Source organism: Fusarium solani, assembly GCF_023522795.1.
Source record: "Fusarium solani strain SB1 chromosome Unknown bctg00000010, whole genome shotgun sequence".
Taxonomy (NCBI): domain Eukaryota; kingdom Fungi; phylum Ascomycota; class Sordariomycetes; order Hypocreales; family Nectriaceae; genus Fusarium; species Fusarium solani.
Window position 1 is genome coordinate 2410810 of NW_027072147.1, and position 15977 is coordinate 2426786.

The 15977-nt window shown below is 52.3% G+C and overlaps 7 protein-coding genes across 7 annotated transcripts; 4 read left to right on the plus strand and 3 right to left on the minus strand.

Annotated features, from left to right (window-relative positions):
* Nucleotides 1-201: 201 nt before the first annotated feature.
* MRS44_014834 (uncharacterized protein) lies at nucleotides 202-1224 on the plus strand (the record flags this gene model as incomplete). The annotated part of the gene is made up of 2 exons (XM_046272263.2): nucleotides 202-232; nucleotides 284-1224. 2 exons carry the CDS (start codon nucleotides 202-204, stop codon nucleotides 1222-1224), a joined length of 972 nt encoding a protein of 323 aa, XP_046127924.1.
* Nucleotides 1225-1691: 467 nt separating this feature from the next.
* On the minus strand, nucleotides 1692-3583 carry MRS44_014835 (uncharacterized protein; the record flags this gene model as incomplete). Its single annotated transcript, XM_046277236.2, has 2 exons — nucleotides 1692-3423; nucleotides 3513-3583. 2 exons carry the CDS (start codon nucleotides 3581-3583, stop codon nucleotides 1692-1694), a joined length of 1803 nt encoding a protein of 600 aa, XP_046127925.1.
* A 4044-nt stretch (nucleotides 3584-7627) lies between these two features.
* MRS44_014836 (uncharacterized protein) lies at nucleotides 7628-8011 on the plus strand (the record flags this gene model as incomplete). Its single annotated transcript, XM_046277237.2, has 1 exon — nucleotides 7628-8011. One exon carries the CDS (start codon nucleotides 7628-7630, stop codon nucleotides 8009-8011), a length of 384 nt encoding a protein of 127 aa, XP_046127926.2.
* Nucleotides 8012-8584: 573 nt separating this feature from the next.
* On the minus strand, nucleotides 8585-9391 carry MRS44_014837 (uncharacterized protein; the record flags this gene model as incomplete). Its single annotated transcript, XM_046277238.2, has 1 exon — nucleotides 8585-9391. One exon carries the CDS (start codon nucleotides 9389-9391, stop codon nucleotides 8585-8587), a length of 807 nt encoding a protein of 268 aa, XP_046127927.2.
* A 472-nt stretch (nucleotides 9392-9863) lies between these two features.
* On the minus strand, nucleotides 9864-11533 carry MRS44_014838 (uncharacterized protein; the record flags this gene model as incomplete). The annotated part of the gene is made up of 2 exons (XM_046284271.2): nucleotides 9864-11155; nucleotides 11206-11533. The coding sequence occupies 2 exons, from the start codon at nucleotides 11531-11533 to the stop codon at nucleotides 9864-9866; spliced, it is 1620 nt and encodes a 539-aa protein (XP_046127928.2).
* Nucleotides 11534-12559: 1026 nt separating this feature from the next.
* MRS44_014839 (uncharacterized protein) lies at nucleotides 12560-14439 on the plus strand (the record flags this gene model as incomplete). Its single annotated transcript, XM_065618569.1, has 8 exons — nucleotides 12560-12716; nucleotides 12770-13025; nucleotides 13082-13252; nucleotides 13304-13321; nucleotides 13376-13407; nucleotides 13467-13632; nucleotides 13719-13794; nucleotides 13861-14439. The coding sequence occupies 8 exons, from the start codon at nucleotides 12560-12562 to the stop codon at nucleotides 14437-14439; spliced, it is 1455 nt and encodes a 484-aa protein (XP_065474641.1).
* A 320-nt stretch (nucleotides 14440-14759) lies between these two features.
* Nucleotides 14760-15716, plus strand: MRS44_014840 (uncharacterized protein; the record flags this gene model as incomplete). The annotated part of the gene is made up of 5 exons (XM_046284684.2): nucleotides 14760-14903; nucleotides 14951-14969; nucleotides 15021-15046; nucleotides 15091-15232; nucleotides 15280-15716. 5 exons carry the CDS (start codon nucleotides 14760-14762, stop codon nucleotides 15714-15716), a joined length of 768 nt encoding a protein of 255 aa, XP_046127930.1.
* Between the last annotated feature and the right edge of the window lie 261 nt (nucleotides 15717-15977).

Here is a 15977-nt window from a genome sequence, read left to right on the forward strand (position 1 = left end):
CAGATGCGCTGTCGCAGACTCTAACCTAGACTCGCAATCCCTTGTTCCTTTGTTGGGTGAACCTGAGTCGCGTCTGCATCCTTGAACTTTGGGTCAGATCATAAAGAGACGGGGTCTTGCGCAATCTCTTGTTCTCCATGTCTCGATAGACAAACCCCAACTTCTTTGATCACTTGTCCAACACACGCGAGCGAAAACACCATGGAAAAGTATAGCCAGTTTCGAGATCGGGGTAAGCACGATTTACAATCCGACCCCTCGCCCACATGCTAATCCCTCCTAGCTACCGGCATTGCGCCCTTTCTCCCCGTCTCGACACCCCTCTCTGCCGTCGCAGCATTCACCCACGGCGCCCTCTTCCTCTTCCGCCTCCCATTCTTCATCTTCTTCTTCCTGGGATACTTCCTCATCTTCCACTTCCTACCGCTGCCCGTAATCTTCCGTAAGGTGGCCCTCTGGGGCTTGATGGCCATCCCGGGCATATGGTGGGTAGATCTCCAACTTGATGGTGTCAAGCGTGGCACCCTCGCCGACCAGCCCCGAGAGCGCTTCCCGCACCCTGGATCCGTCATCGCCGCCAACTTTACGAGTCCCGTTGACGCCATCTACCTCGCCGCTATTTTCGATCCCATCTTTACTGTCTCGTACCCTGAGACTCGTCAGGTGCAGCGTCTCAGTCTCCTCGGCGCCGTCTTGATGGCCCTATCGCCCGTACGAACCGCTCCTCCAAAGAACGCCAAGCTCGTCGATATCAGTGACCTCCTAGCCGACAACCCGAACCGAGTCATTGCCGTTTTCCCCGAGTGCGGTACCACCAACGGCAAGGCCATCCTGCCCTTCAGCCCGAGCATTCTCCAATGCCCGCCCGACGTCCACATCTTCCCAGTCAGCATCCGTTACACTCCACCCGATGTTACGACCCCTGTGCCCGGAAGATGGTTCAAGTTTCTATGGAACCTGCTCTCCCGGCCTACAACTTGCATTCGTGTTCGCATTGCTGAGGGTCAGATGAACTCGGCTGCTGCAAAGACCAACGGCGCCTCATCCGTTCCCTCTGATCTGCGTTACCGCAATGACGCGGGCGCCGCTGTCTCTGGGGATGAGCAGCGTGTGTTGGATCGCATAGGCGAGGCACTTGCCAGACTCGGCCGTGTCAAGCGTGTTGGCCTCACCATGAAGGACAAGGCAGCCTTCGTGGAGGCTCTCAAGGGCAAGAAGAACTAAAGTATGTAAGAAACGAAAATGTTACGGTCTTTGTTGAAGCGGTATCGATTTGGCTTAGAGAAGGCGGACTTGATCCCTTTCTCAGATGGGATGGAATATGGAGTTCGCATTGCAAGGAGCTATTTTGGTGGTAGGCTTTTTACCTTGGTCTCGCGAAATACCCACAATCACTCGTGGAGCGGGGGTTACGTTTCCGCTTGTTCTTGTGTTTCTTCGATCTCTTTGGGACTTGTGTTGGTCTTGTTTGTGTTTTATGTTGTAATGTAGCTTGTACGTAGACAAGAGGCCCATGGCGCGTTGAAGCATCATATCATCACATTGCGATATTCACATGAACCAACTGTGTAACAAGAAATCATTGGGATATAAAAACTGACCCAGAAAATCTAAATTCGCCTTTTCCGATCCCGGACAAAACACAAACATTACATGATTCGAGGACATCTTTGGCTTCCTCACTATGCCTTTTAGTTGGTCAGACCGCTGTCGGTGACGCAGCCCTCGCTCGCGTTCTTGACGAGCTGGGCGTACTTGCTGAGAGTACCCTTGGTGTAACGAGGAGGGGGAGCCTTCCATGCCTTGCGACGGCGGGCAAACTCCTCATCAGAGATCTCGAGGTCAATGGCGCGCTTCTCAGCGTCAATGACGATAGAGTCACCGTCCTCGACAAGGGCGATGGGACCACCCTCCATGGCCTCGGGGACGATGTGGCCAATGATGAAACCGTGAGAACCACCAGAGAAACGGCCGTCAGTAAGAAGGGCAACGTCCTTGCCGAGACCAGCACCCATAATAGCAGAAGAGGGCTTCAGCATCTCAGGCATACCGGGACCACCCTTGGGGCCGTCGTAGCGGATGATAACGACAGTCTTCTCGCCCTTCTTAATCTCACCAGCCTCGAGACTGGCAATGAAGGCAGGCTCCGAGTCGTAAACACGGGCCTTACCCGCGAATCGGAGACCCTCCTTGCCGGTAATCTTACCGACACAGCCACCAGGGGCCAGCGAACCGCGTAGGATCTGGATGTGACCGGTAGGCTTGATGGGGTTGCTGAGGGGTCGGATAATGGTCTGGTCCTCGGGGAAGCTGGGCATGTTCTCGACGTTCTCCTTCATGGTCTTACCGGTAACGGTGATACCGGAGCCGTCAATGATGCCCTCCTTGATGAGGAACTTGAGCAGAGCAGGAGTACCACCAATATTGTGCATATCCGCCATGACCCACTTGCCGGAAGGCTTCAGGTCAGCAAGGAAAGGAGTGCGGTCAGAGACCTTCTGGAAGTCCTCAATGTCAAGCTTAATACCAACAGAGTCGGCGATAGCGATCAAGTGGAGGACGGCGTTGGTGCTGCCACCAAGGATAGTGGTGACAATCATGGCATTCTCAAAGGCCTGTCGGGTCATGATATCGCGGGGTCGGATGTCCTCCTTGAGAATGTTGCGGATAGCAGGTCCAACCTTTTCACATTCGGCCTTCTTGCTGGGGTCCTCAGCAGGGCTGCTGCTGCTGCCGGGGAGAGTCAAACCCAGAGTCTCGATGGCGGTGGCCATTGTGTTGGCAGTGTACATGCCACCGCAAGCACCACCACCGGGGCAGGCATGTCGGATAATGTCGAAGCGCTCCTCTTCAGTGATCTCGCCAGTAATGTACTGACCATAGGCCTGGAAAGCAGAAACAATGTCAATGGGCTCGCCGGCCTTGGTACAGCCCGGACGGATAGTTCCACCATAGACCATGATGCTAGGGCGGTTCACACGACCCATGGCGATAGCAACACCAGGCATGTTCTTGTCGCAACCGGGCAAGCTAATGTTGCCGTCGTACCATTGGCCGTTCATGACAGTCTCGATACTATCGGCGATAATCTCTCTACTCTGGAGCGAGTATCGCATACCGGTAGTACCCATAGAGATACCATCAGAAACACCAATGGTGTTGAAGCGATAGGGAATCAGACCAGCCTTGGCCACCGACTCTTTGACAATGGCGGACAAGTCCATCAAGTGCATGTTGCAAGGGTTTCCCTCGTACCAGACGGACGAGATACCGACCTGAGCCTTGTTCATGTCATCCTCAGAGAGGCCGGTGGCGTACAGCATGGCCTGGGAGGCACCCTGGGCCTTGGGCTGGGTGATGTTGGCGGAGATCTTGTTGAGCTTATCATCGGCGGCGCGGAGGGAAGTAGTGGAGAGGAGACGGCTGTAGGAGAGGAATTGTTAGCATTAATCGACATTGTACAATTGTTGGCGATGAATTCGTGCTGAATTGTGGGTGGTGAGGTCACGTACCCATGACTCCTCGAAGAGAGGGGGAGAGCTCCAAGAGCTCTCGACCGCAGGCGCAGGGAGCGGGAGAGCATTGTGACGGCCAAGAGGGTATCCAAAGCCAATTGAGGCGTTAAGACGATAAAAACAAGCCTTTTAGACTTTGATCCCACAGAACCAAATGTCGAGGCGGTGTCTTACGAAGGAGGATTTCTTTTCTTTCGGTGCGTCGCTGCGATGTCGGCTCGCCTTTTGACCAAAAATTCCATGCCCACCTTCCCTGTGATCTTCCCTGTGACCTCTGGGCGCTCCCTCCCCGCTGGAACGCTCCCCGCATGACAATTCGGTCGCTATGATTGGCTCGGGGGCCGAGTGAGGGGCCAGCTGCAGCAGCCACCTGCGCCGCCAAGGATGCTTCCGGGGAAACTGCTTCAACTCCGGAGGCGAGCCCACAGTAAACTCACCGAAACAATATCACCACCAATGGTTGCCGAGGCATCCGCTTTTTTATCAACTGTAGCTCTTTTGTGTGTTTCCTCCTCGTTTTGAGATTTATTGTTGTCGATCTAGACACCCAGAAGCTTCAGATTGCCCTCGTCGAGCTTACCATTGGGCATAGATTAGTTCAGAGCGATACCGGGCTGGCTGACATCCTGGATAACTGCATTGACGTCAAGCTATGGAAGTCAAGACTTGGCATTCATCCTGACCAGATGATGATTTATTTTATTTGCTTCTCGGCATCTTGGTGAGACTCTATATGCTTCCTCCTCTATCCATAATTTGGGAAAGCCAGTCAGCTATGCCACAACCATACCTCGCCTTCCCGCATTGCCAACCAATAATTGTTGAAGCAATAGTCGCCAGACTTGCGGGGCAGGACTGGCTGACGGCTCCATCTCAGCTCCAATGGCTTCGCAAAGGACAACCACAACCGCTCAACTGCCAAGACACAATTCACTACCTCGCCTTCGGTAGTATTCTTCAACATATTGAGCAACTCATGCGATCATTACCTCAGCAACGCAGTTACACCGAAGTCAACCTCATTCGCGCTGAGGAGTAGTGACGCAATCATTCATCTTCAGGACCTGCTGTCTCTGTCACTAAGGCGTTTGTTGACAACGACACTATAGTAAAGAAGACCAAAGATATTTTGCGCAATTCGGCCGATGGAGGGAACATAGACCATGTTATGCCATTGATGCAGTTCAATGAGTCATACAGGACATTGAAGTAGGTTGTTGTTTTGAGAGGGTATGTGACCTCACTTGACTAACCTGACAACAGGAATCTCCAGACCAAGCTGGACCAAAGTCTGGCCAACATCAAAGTCTTGGGCGAGAGCACGAGATAAGAACGTGCGGCAACTTGAAACACCTGCATTGGATCCGAGTCGCCGTTATAGGTGTCCAGCCATCCTCTTCAACCAAAGAGATGTCGGCGCCCTTGGCCACCACCAGCTTTACCACTTCCAGATACCCGTCAGCCCCTATCCGAGCGGCAGCGCTCTTATCCTCTTCTTCCTCGTTGTCTTGACCACCTTGTCTGTCTGAACGCCAGCCCTCTAGCGTCGAGTTCCTATCGCCCTCGATTTTGCAATGGCCTCGCTCGATGGCAGTCTACCCACGATTCTGGTGGCTCACAGAATCCCGCCATGCTCACCAATGGCCGCAGGCGTGCGCACTTCGGGAGCACATTGGTCGGGCCACGATCCGGGCCCGACCGCTGTGCAGTTCACCCTCCCCAGCATGACCCCTGGTATCAAATACTGTCCATGAAACTCGAAAAGACCTCGCCGTCTGTCATTGCCACGCTCAGGTCATCATACGTCGGCCTGATCACCCTGATAAGCGCGGCAGTGGGGAAGAAATAATACAGGAGACTGATTTGGGTGACCAGCCGCCTAAATTGTCTCCTGTTTTCTTTCCATCCCTACCTAGGCGCGGCACATGCCCGGCCCGCCCCGTCCTCTTGGCGTCTAGCCGCCGTCCATGCATCTCGGCTCCGTCACCCCCGTGCTCCGTCAACACCGGCCCCACGTGACCCACGCATTACCGCTCTCCAGAACCTTGAACATGCTCCCCTGCACGCCTGATATCGCGCCGCCTGAGAGGTAGTGAGCTTGCCGTCGGCAGGTCCCTTAGGTTGCGATGCCGAGTTTTCGAGGAGCGTGCGGCGCGTGCACTTAGCGTCCTGGAAGCGCGCGCTGCGCCGTGCTGCCGCTTGATGTCAGTTGCGCCGGTACCCCTGTCGTCCTGAGAGGATGTGTTGTAACTTGTCAGTAAAGGTCTTGTGCCTGTCGCCTAGTCTTCATATTAGGCCCCCTGTCGACCTGGAGAGGTAGTAGATGGGGTGGAAGTGGTGGCTCGAGATGAGGTAGTTCCCGTCTTCGTGCTCTTTGATGCTGTCGACGTGGAAAACGTTGCTGCCGTTGCTATTGACTCTCTCGGTGCCGTAGTCCATGAACCCGCGGAAGTGGTCGCTCTCGGGCCATTCTCACACAAGCTCGTTGGTGGCCAGGTCGGGAAATCTCTATGGCCAGGTTTCTCTTCGCTGCCATTTCTCGGGACCACCTGGCCAAGTGGTCAGGATGGTGTTGTTGGGTTGGTCTCGGTTGATACCGATCTGCCGTCCCAAGTCAGGGGGGTGGTCGGTTGTGGGAAGTAGTCGTGTGGGGGATCCCACGTTACAGCACGAACATACATCAACTCGCGGACCCGAGTATATATTGTCATGATACTAGCATCGATCAGTTCCGGCCACTCGCAACCTAGCCCACCATGTGATCCACAAGCCCCATCTACTCTTCCAGAATCAAACCGTGGGATCATTAACAGCGTGACACTGTCCATGCTGGTCCTTTCGACGGGAATGGCCGCATGGCAAGCTTCCTTCATTGGCTCACACTCCTCTTCTGCCGGGCCACGATGGCGTTCAGGGCCCTTTCTGATATCTGATAGCTTAACAATATTCTCGCGGACCCTGAACGGATTGCGAGATGGGGTGGCTTCCGGCGAGCATGTAGGAGATCTAGCAGGGGATGGATTTGAGAATTTGTATCAAGCTCGGAACACGAAGGTAGGTAGCTAGGTTGAAGAGGTTGCATGAGGCCCGGAGGGTTCAGGGCGACTTGACAGAAAGCGCCCATCTGTAACAGAGCTCAAGCTTATACACAAGCTTCAATAACATACACTAAGTCAATAAAGTTTCCAACTGCTATAGGTAACTCCGTAATAGCTTTAAAAGAGGGAAAATGAGGTCGCGATGTCCTTAATAAAGCTTCTTCTAAGATGGCTACCTTTCCCATCGCGAGGGATAAGGGCACAATCTTCACTCCCCTACTAGCTCGGTTGCCAAGAGGGAGCAACAACCAACATGCAGCGAATCTACCTGCAGTGGGCTAAGCGAACAGCCGAGACGTTGCAGCTAGGTACCGGAGAGGAAGGTGGCTATCTACTTCTCCGAACCCCTTGTCGTTCTATGGTTGTTCTAGAAGTCTAGACTAACGTTCTGGAAGTTTGGGCCGACATTCCGATAGTCCTCGCTCTGCGTCACCGAGGCTAATTCACAACTTAACACATCTTCACGAATATTCTAAGTCTACATTCAAAAGTTCAAATATAAACTTCCTCTTGAATATATGCTTCCAACAGGAAATGGTGAGCTATAGCCACCCGTAGAGCGCAACGCTTCAAGCTCAGCCGTGAGATCAAATATTCATACAAGACTTTACAGATGGCTTTCAAAAGACTCGCGCTTCGCCAACGAGTGCCTAAACTCATGGCAGGGGTCCAAGGCCGTCACGCGTGCGAAATCCTTCTGCTGTGCCGTTAGAGATGCCGATGCCTCAATTGTCGAAAAGCAAAGGTAAACCATGCGGCAATCATGCCATAGAGCTGCCGGTGAACGGTACCGCGGGCCGTTGTCTATGAAAAGCTCATCAAGCTAAGATATAAAAGAGTCTATTCCTCCGCGTCTTTCCTGCCTGCTCTATCACTCTCATCATCCACTCATCCACTCATCCTCAACTATCAACTATCACTCACAACTTCGACACTTGTGTCCTCCACAAGTAAGCTGACCTTATTCACATCGTTAGCAAGCCTAGCAATAGCTGACAGAGCCCTCTAGTCACAATGAAGTTCTCTCTCCCAGCCGTGGTCTTTGGCCTCTCCCTTCTCGGTGCTGGCGATGCCGCCAAAATCGAGGTCAGGACCACAACTGGACCCGGACTCATCCCCGTTTCCTCAACCGCTTACATTGGCGATGATGGCATCACCTACCCTGTCGGTGGTAACTTCTCGGATGGCTGCAGAAAGACTAGCTACAATTGGATCAAGCAGATTTGTATCGATGACGGCAAGGGAAGAGCGCACATTATCTATTCCGGCGGCACCAAGAAGTGCTTCAAGCGAACCCGCTCATGGTCTTACCTTTGCGGTGGTGATGAAAGCTGCCACAATGGCGTTTGCAACAGGTGCTGGGAGTATGATTACACCGTGGTCAAGTGCACCTGGTGAGGTTTGAGGGAGGTCGGCTCAGCTACCCTTCACTAGGAGCTCTCCTATGCTTACTAGGGACTTCCTAAGTAACATATTATTTCGAATATTTACGTTAAATTTTCCTAATTTTATGTCAGCTTTTTTAATTTTCTATAATTAACATATCCGTCTTTCCACACCATGACGAGTCCCATAACACCAGGTTATAGACGCAATGGCGAATGCAGAAGCCTCAGCTCACACCTGTGTTAAGGAGCTTAATTCGATCTAATTTAAAGCTCAGTCCTTCACCAATGCCTGCAAGATCGTATAGTCGCCTCTTAAGCCCAGCCATATTGTATTAGGTTAGATAGCTTCATTGACGGTGAGCTCTTACAGAAGTCAAGACTTGGCATTCATAGGTAGCCAAGTCACAGTTTATTTCGTTTATTCTTTTTCTAGTATCTATGTAACAGACTAGATATACTCCCTCGCCTATTCATTAAGTAGAAAAGCCAAGCTGGCTCCAAGCAATACCCATCCTCAGCCCTCCCCTTGCTAACCGCCTTTTCATCTACATACCCTCAGCAACTCCCAATTCCAGACTCAGCTTCACGCTCCCAAAGCAGCCAGTTCTAACTTAACCAGCCCCTCCTTCATCGCCTTTGTAATCCCTTCAATGTTCTCAAAAGAAAACAAGTTGAAGTGATGTCCCTCCACATCAATGATATCCGCAAACATGTCCTTCTCGTAGGCATCCCACCCGAGGTTGCGCTCCTCACGGCTCAGATCCACGAGGCTGACCCCGTCTCCGTCCATCGGCACCGTCTCCTTGGCCCGGACCAGCATGACGCGTGGCCGCTGTCCGGCCTCCCAGACCGGAGGGGTCCAGTCGCTGATCATCCGCCGGGCATCGGCCATGGCGCGGTCAGCCAGGATCTGGTTCTTTGACTTGCCCTCCTCTTTTGAATCATCCTTGGTGATCTTGGCGGCCTTGGACCGCGCGACGGGGAAGATAGTGTCAACCATGAGAATCCCAATGACTTGGACTCCACTGCCGTCCTGCTCGAGCTGCTTCGCCATCTCAAGACTCAAATGTCCTCCAAAACTCCACCCACCAAGGATGACTCGTACTTTTCCCTCTGCGTTGCGTCGCTTAGGGAACTCGGGGCTCTTGACGGCTTCCTTGACGAAACCGCAGTACAGACGAGCCAGGTCAGAGAGGCCACCCTCAAAGGGCTCTCCGCTGCGAAAGTTGGGGTTGTGGATGCCGTAAACGGGTCGGGATAGTGAGTTTAGGCAGTGGTAGGCAAAGGTTGTGCCGCCGCCATCGTGCATGAGGATGGTTGGGATGGAATGGCCGCTGGCGCCGGGACTGAGCCAGTCCTCTGGCTGGATGAGTTCAGGGTTTGAGTCCATGGCCCGAGGTGTGGAGTGAGTGAGCTATGGTGATGCTTGGCTTGAAATGAATCTTTCAACTAGAGGATAATGTGAGTTTAACAAGGGCGCTTAAGCAGCTCGTAATGGGCAGATGTACCAAGAGCAAACGACTAAGGTTGCCAACAGGCAATAATTCGCTCAATGGCGAGATCCAATCAGGATATGCAAACCAAGGGCACAGAATAGGAGAGGGACAGACAGAACAGCAGCTAGTTAAACAGAAAGAGACGGTTGGATGTATTGATTGTGATATCGCGGAGTGGGATGCATCCATGTCGCGCAGGGCAATTCGCGTTGAGGCAAGTATCGGCGGTGAAACGTGGGTCCCACCGGCGCCTTACGGACCCAATCTTCGGAGGCCGGCCGGCGACACGGCATCATGACGGAAAACAGAGGCTCAGTTCGTTTGACACATTTATTTGTTTTAATGTTACATGGGAATCATATCCCGCTACCAGGTAATTTTGGGTTTCTGTTTGGGCTTGCTCTCGGACTCTGTCGTTAACCAAGCCTTGGGCTCTGTCCTTGATCGAGCCTTGGACTCTATCCTTGATCGAGCCTCGGATAGAGATGTTGGCCAAGCCTCAGACTCTATACTTGATCGAGCCTCGGACAGTGATGTTGGCCAAGCCTCGGACTCTATCTTTGATCGAGCCTCGGACAACGACGTTGGCCAAGCCTTGGACTCTGTCCTTGATCGAGCCTCGGCCTCTTTCCTTGATCGAGTCTCGGCCTCTATCATTGATAGAGCCTCGAAATTGCCCAGGGTGGCAAAGTCCGTCTCCGTGACCTTGGGTTCCGCCAGATATCCCTGCAGCTTCCAAAGCAGCAGATGGAGGTTCCTCATAGCCCGAGATTTCCAAGGCTTCAACACCAAAACCTCTCGACCTCGGAAGAGCTCGGCCTCTTCTCTTAGCCTCCTCATCTCTTTCTCTCCCAGCAGCCACATCAGGTCATGAATCGGCACCTTCTCGGCGCCAAGTTTGGGATCACCGTCTATGGTCTGGTAGACTGACCTTCTGCCCTGCCACCGCTTGGGGAGCCATAGTACGCATCCGCCCCTGTAAAGCATATCCGTGTCCTCCCAGCCCTCGCAAGGATGAATGAATTTGTAAACTGGGGGCTCGCTGTGCTGGGCGCGCAGGATGAGAGTGTTGGTGGCCTCTCGTCTCATCATTTGGAGGAGTACTTCATCCATGCCCTCCCGCCATATTCTCCGCTCCCCTTTTGCTAGCATAGCCATTCCGTGACGGGTAGAAGTCAGGTTGGATAAGTATTTGTGGTTTTGACCGGGCGTGCTCAGGATCTCGATAGCACTCTTCCGAGCGAGGACGTAAACCGTCAATGGCGCTCGTCGAGGTCGTCGACTCTGAGATGATGTATCCTCGATAGCGGTAGACTCTGCTGGAGATGATTTTGCTTCCGCGGTGACGGCCTCTGATCCCAGAGAGGCACCTCCGGTTGGCAACTCGTCCTCGTCATCCTCCTCGACAACTTTCTTGAAATCCTCCTCAACATCCTCCTCGTTTTCGACCAGATATCTTTCGCGCTTCACTATAGGTGGTGGGAAATTGGGATCGTGAAAAGGTTCGAGGTTTTCGAAGGTCAGAGGGCCGGGTGCCCACCATCCGGCCTGGATTTTTGGATTTGGGTGGTCAACCAGTTCAAAGTCCTGGTAAAAGTATCGAGGGAGAGAGGTGTTCGAGTTGTTGCACCGTCTCATGGGGGTCATGAGCGCCAAGGCTGCACATGGCGTCAGTAAGAACGCCTCCAACATGGGATATCCTGCCTACCGAATGGGTTGTTGGACAGCTTTTTCCGGAACTGCCCTGATACCTTCCCCGCGTCCTTCTTTTGTGGTCGGCGTTTCGCCTTCATCCAGTTTGGATCCAAGACTGGGGATATGGGTAGCGGTCCGCTTGCCGTGCTGACCGTCTTGGATTTGATGTCAATCTTGAGGGGGTTGCCCTCCGCATCGTGGCCGAGTCCAGATTCGACCTGCCTGGTGAGGGCCTCCTCTGTGAGGTCGGACCTGTCCCAGGAGGCCCATCGCTTCTGGGTTTCAGCGCTCAATCGATTGGCCTGAAAGCGGCCTGTGCAGGTTATTGCGCATCGTTTCATGGCGGCCGGAGGATTTGTCGTCAATTCATCACCCGTCGCGAGCCATCGCGTGGGCGTTGAGAGGATGGAAATTTGCGAAAGTCAGATCTGAGATCTGAGTGGCTGACGTCGACGCTACCAAACGTTAGGGTGGGTCCTAAGAGCGCCGTAAATAATGGAATCTAAGAACAATACCTCGATAGCATATGAAAGGGGTTTTTATTTCATTATTTACCAAATAAAAATACTATACAAGGCTGATATACAATTTACTTGAGCTTGGTCCGTTTTCCTACTATTTCCTACGTGAAAATCTCATAGCATGAGCTTGTGGGAGTTGGGTCTGTATCAGCTCTCTGAATCCGTCAAGAACTTGAGAGAATACGGTAGGTGTTGCGCATGTGCGCTTAAAGAAAATCAAGGCATACACGCGATGCAACCTCAACATCTGTGATAATATTCCAGACAGGTCTGGTGGCAAGAACGGGAGTTTACCGACGGCTGAGAACAGGGTCATATGAGAAAAGAGTAACAACTCATCAAGCAGATCCAGGAATAGAGGGCCTCACAAGTCTAGATTCAATAGCGCTCTGCAAAACCCGTTGCGTTGGAACTGGGGTACGGAGGTTTTTTTCCCTCTAAATTTCTTGATTGGCATAGTCAGATCAATATTGTCGGAAGGGAGATGCAAGGCATGGGGTGCTCAGATCCTATACCAAATGAATGGGGCAGCTTTGCCGTCAACCCACATCCCGGGACCCCTGGCTTTTTCTTGTTGACCACGGGTCAGCCCGAGACTATTGACAGTCTAGATTCTGTGAGTACGTAGGCGAATATGAATATAGGAAATGGCCGCGTGAACACTCAGCTCTCCATGGATGATGATGAATCTCATCTTGGGTCCAGATCGTGAGCCCCCGACACGTCAGTGTGTATTCTGTATATTTAACCCGAGGTCTTGGCTCCTTTGTCGTGGCTTTCTGTGACACTGCGCTCATCTGCAACTTGCTCGGCATTTGTTGGTTTCTTATCACAAAGACAGCAAATATGGTTGCATTCAAGTCGACGCTGCTGCTGCTCAGCGCAGCAAGCACCGTTTTCGCGTTGTCTGCCAGCACTAAGAACCCCGAATACGGTATCAATGGCGAGCTGCTAGACTCGGATGTCGACAAGAGGTCAAACTATTACGCCCCTCCATACCCAGGTATGCAACAGTTGGAATATGTCTTGAGTACTCCTTCTAATTCCTTTGTCCAGTCTGCAACTCTCGTGATCAGAATTATCGGGCCTTGAAGAACAGCCAGGCAAAGGGATCTGCTTTCTGCTCTGCCTACCTTCGAACCACCAAGACCAAGACGGTGACCCCGGTTGTTCGCAAGACTACCACCAAAACGACCACCAAAGTCGCTACGGTCCAGAGAACCGGGACTGTTACAGCCAAGGCTTCCTACACTGTCACAGCCAAGGCAACGAGAAGGCCCAAGCCACCGTCACAAAGACTCGCACTAACCAAGTTACCGACATCACCACCAAGAAGGTCACGGGCACTTTCACAAACAAGGTTACCAGGACGGCTACAGCTCGGATTACGGAAACTGTGACGGAACAAGTCACGGACAGCGTCACGGAGCAGATTACCAGCACTGCCGCTTACACCATCACGAATACCGTCACAAAGAGGGTTACGAGCACTAAAACTGATGAGATCACGAACACGGATTCGTCCACGGTTACCCTAACGTAAGTATCTCCGCCGCTTCCCTTCATTTTCCGACCTTAGATCACTAACAGCTGTTCGTATAGCTCTACGTAAGCTTCCTCTTGCTCCTAGGATCGCAAATCTCTTACTAAAACACCATCTAGAGCGGACACTCCCACAGCGACTGTCAGCCAAGGTATGTTGTTATCGCACATTTCAATGTACCTCAAGACAAGCACTGACACATTTCTCCAGAGTATCATTGTGCCATCAACGGCTATGGAACTGGCGCCTACAGTCTTGGTCAGACCAGTAACAGCGGCATCAACTTTGACACCTGCAAAGAGTACTGCTCTGCCATTTCCGGCGCTGTTAGCTTCGGTTTCGGTTCTGGTCTCTGCGGTTGCTACAGCCAGTCAGCGTAAGTGAACCATCTCATTTTCCCCATCCTCCCATGGTTTCACTATCATGATCGGATCCAATCGACAATGACTAAAAACGAAATAGGGAGGTCAATGCTAGACCACAAAGCTCTGAAACGCCATACTATTTCTACGACATGGCTTGTCCCTCTGCCAATCAGGTAAGCCCGTTCAACCATTCTTAACAAGCCACGAGGTTATCGGGCTGAGCTAACTCTGACAACCAGCCTACCAAGCGAGACTTGACCAAGCGTGTTCAAGTCCCTGCATATCTGCCACGCCACAATCCCCGCGAAGTGAGCAGCGCCTGTTCGTGCCTCGTCACCAAGCCGCCTGCTCCAGCCACCACCACCGTTACCGCCATGTATCCCAAAACGGTGGTGTCTACGGTGGTCAAATGCAAGACGGTGACGACGACGAAGCAAAGGACGATTACTGTCACTGATCGCAAGATCTACACGGCCACAAGCTACGGAACTGTGACCAACACAAACTACAAGACGATCACGGTAACCAATCGCAACACCGCCACAGCCACCAGCCCGGTTACTGTAACGACGACTCAGTACATCACCGTTACCGTCACAAACCGTAACACGGCCTACGCCACCAACTACAATACGGCCTACTTCACCAATGTCAACACTGTCTCCAGCACGGATACTGAAGTTGCTACTGCCACGAGCACGGATTACGTCACAGTCACCCAGTATGATACGGTAACGAATACGGCTGTGGCCTATGCTACGGTGACTCCTAATACCATTACTGTGACGCAGGGAACTACCTACATCTATGGGTCCTGAAAGTGGTGAACATTGAGGTGGATGGGAATAGATCAGGTAATGCAGAGTAGCCGATGAATAATTGAAGTAATGAAAGAAATGTTAAAAAAACAATAAATTTAAAATATCTCTAGATAACTTAGAAATACTTCTTATAATTTAGAGATTTTTTAATATTTAACAACTTTCGATCTTTGCACGTATAATTCCTTATGGTGTTTATGAGACCTACCCTGAGCTGCCAGCCATCGTCCCACAGGCCGAGCTCCGATCTAGCTCCCCCACCAATTCCGGTCGCATACTCAGATCTTCCATCACCAACTTCCTCGACCTTTACCAAGATGCTTCTACGACCGAGGACGTTGCGCGTGCTTCGCGGCTTGTCGCAGCAGCATGTGAGGGCATTTGGCTTCTCCAGCTCTTCTGCGCCGCCATCGGCGCCTCCAATGGCCAACATTCCCATGCCTTACATTGAGGAATCATCGGTGAGCCAGCTCGGTTGCTTGCGATTGCTCGTGTCTAACGATGTCAGGCTGCTGGCAGAAAGACTTGTCCGTTTTTGCCGACTGTCGCGACCGGCTAGAGATGCTAATGGGTTACAGGGGACATCTTTTCCAAGCTCCTACAGGTAAGGTCCTGCTCATCGTATCGAGTCCCAGCTAACATTTCCAGGAACGCATCATCTGTCTCAATGGCGAAATCAACGATTACATGTCCGCTTCCATAGTCTCCCAGCTGCTATGGCTCGAGTCCGATACCCCCGATAAGCCCATCACGATGTACATAAACTCACCCGGCGGCTCGGTCACGTCAGGTACGATCGCTCGGATACACGCCCTGGTCGAAGCTCACCGGATGTAGGAATGGCGATTTACGATACCATGTCATACATCAAATCCCCCGTGTCGACGGTCTGCGTTGGTGGCGCCGCGTCCATGGCCGCGATTCTCTTGGCGGGAGGTGAAGCTGGCAAGCGGTTCTCGCTACCGCATAGCTCCATCATGATCCACCAGCCATTGGGAGGAACCCGGGGACAAGCTTCAGATATTCTGATTTATGCGAACCAGATTCAAAAGATACGAGAGCAGTCGAACCAGATTATGCAGTACCACCTCAACAAGGCTAAGGGTCACGACAAGTACACGATCGAGGAGATTAACGACTTGATGGAGCGAGACAAATACCTATCGCCAGATGAGGCCTTGGAGCTGGGTGTTATTGACGAGATTCTGACGAAGCGACCTGATTCAGAGCAGGAGAAGAAGGACGGACAATCGGAAGCTCCCAAGACCAGCTAGGATCGAAGGGTTGAGGGAGGGAAAGGACGGTGGTTCAGCGAGAATTGGACATGTCGCTGACGTTCAAGCAGGGCATGTCCCTGCCGGCCTCACACTGACTGTTTAGCCTACGCCATGTACAACTAGATATCTATTGACCTAGCAATGCATCTATTTTGGCTGATTTAGTTACGACATCAGCGCGGCTTACCCGCCAAGGGCGCCAAACTCGGGCTCACGGCTCGGTTTACTACTTTCTTCAATCCGAAACCGATAAAGATA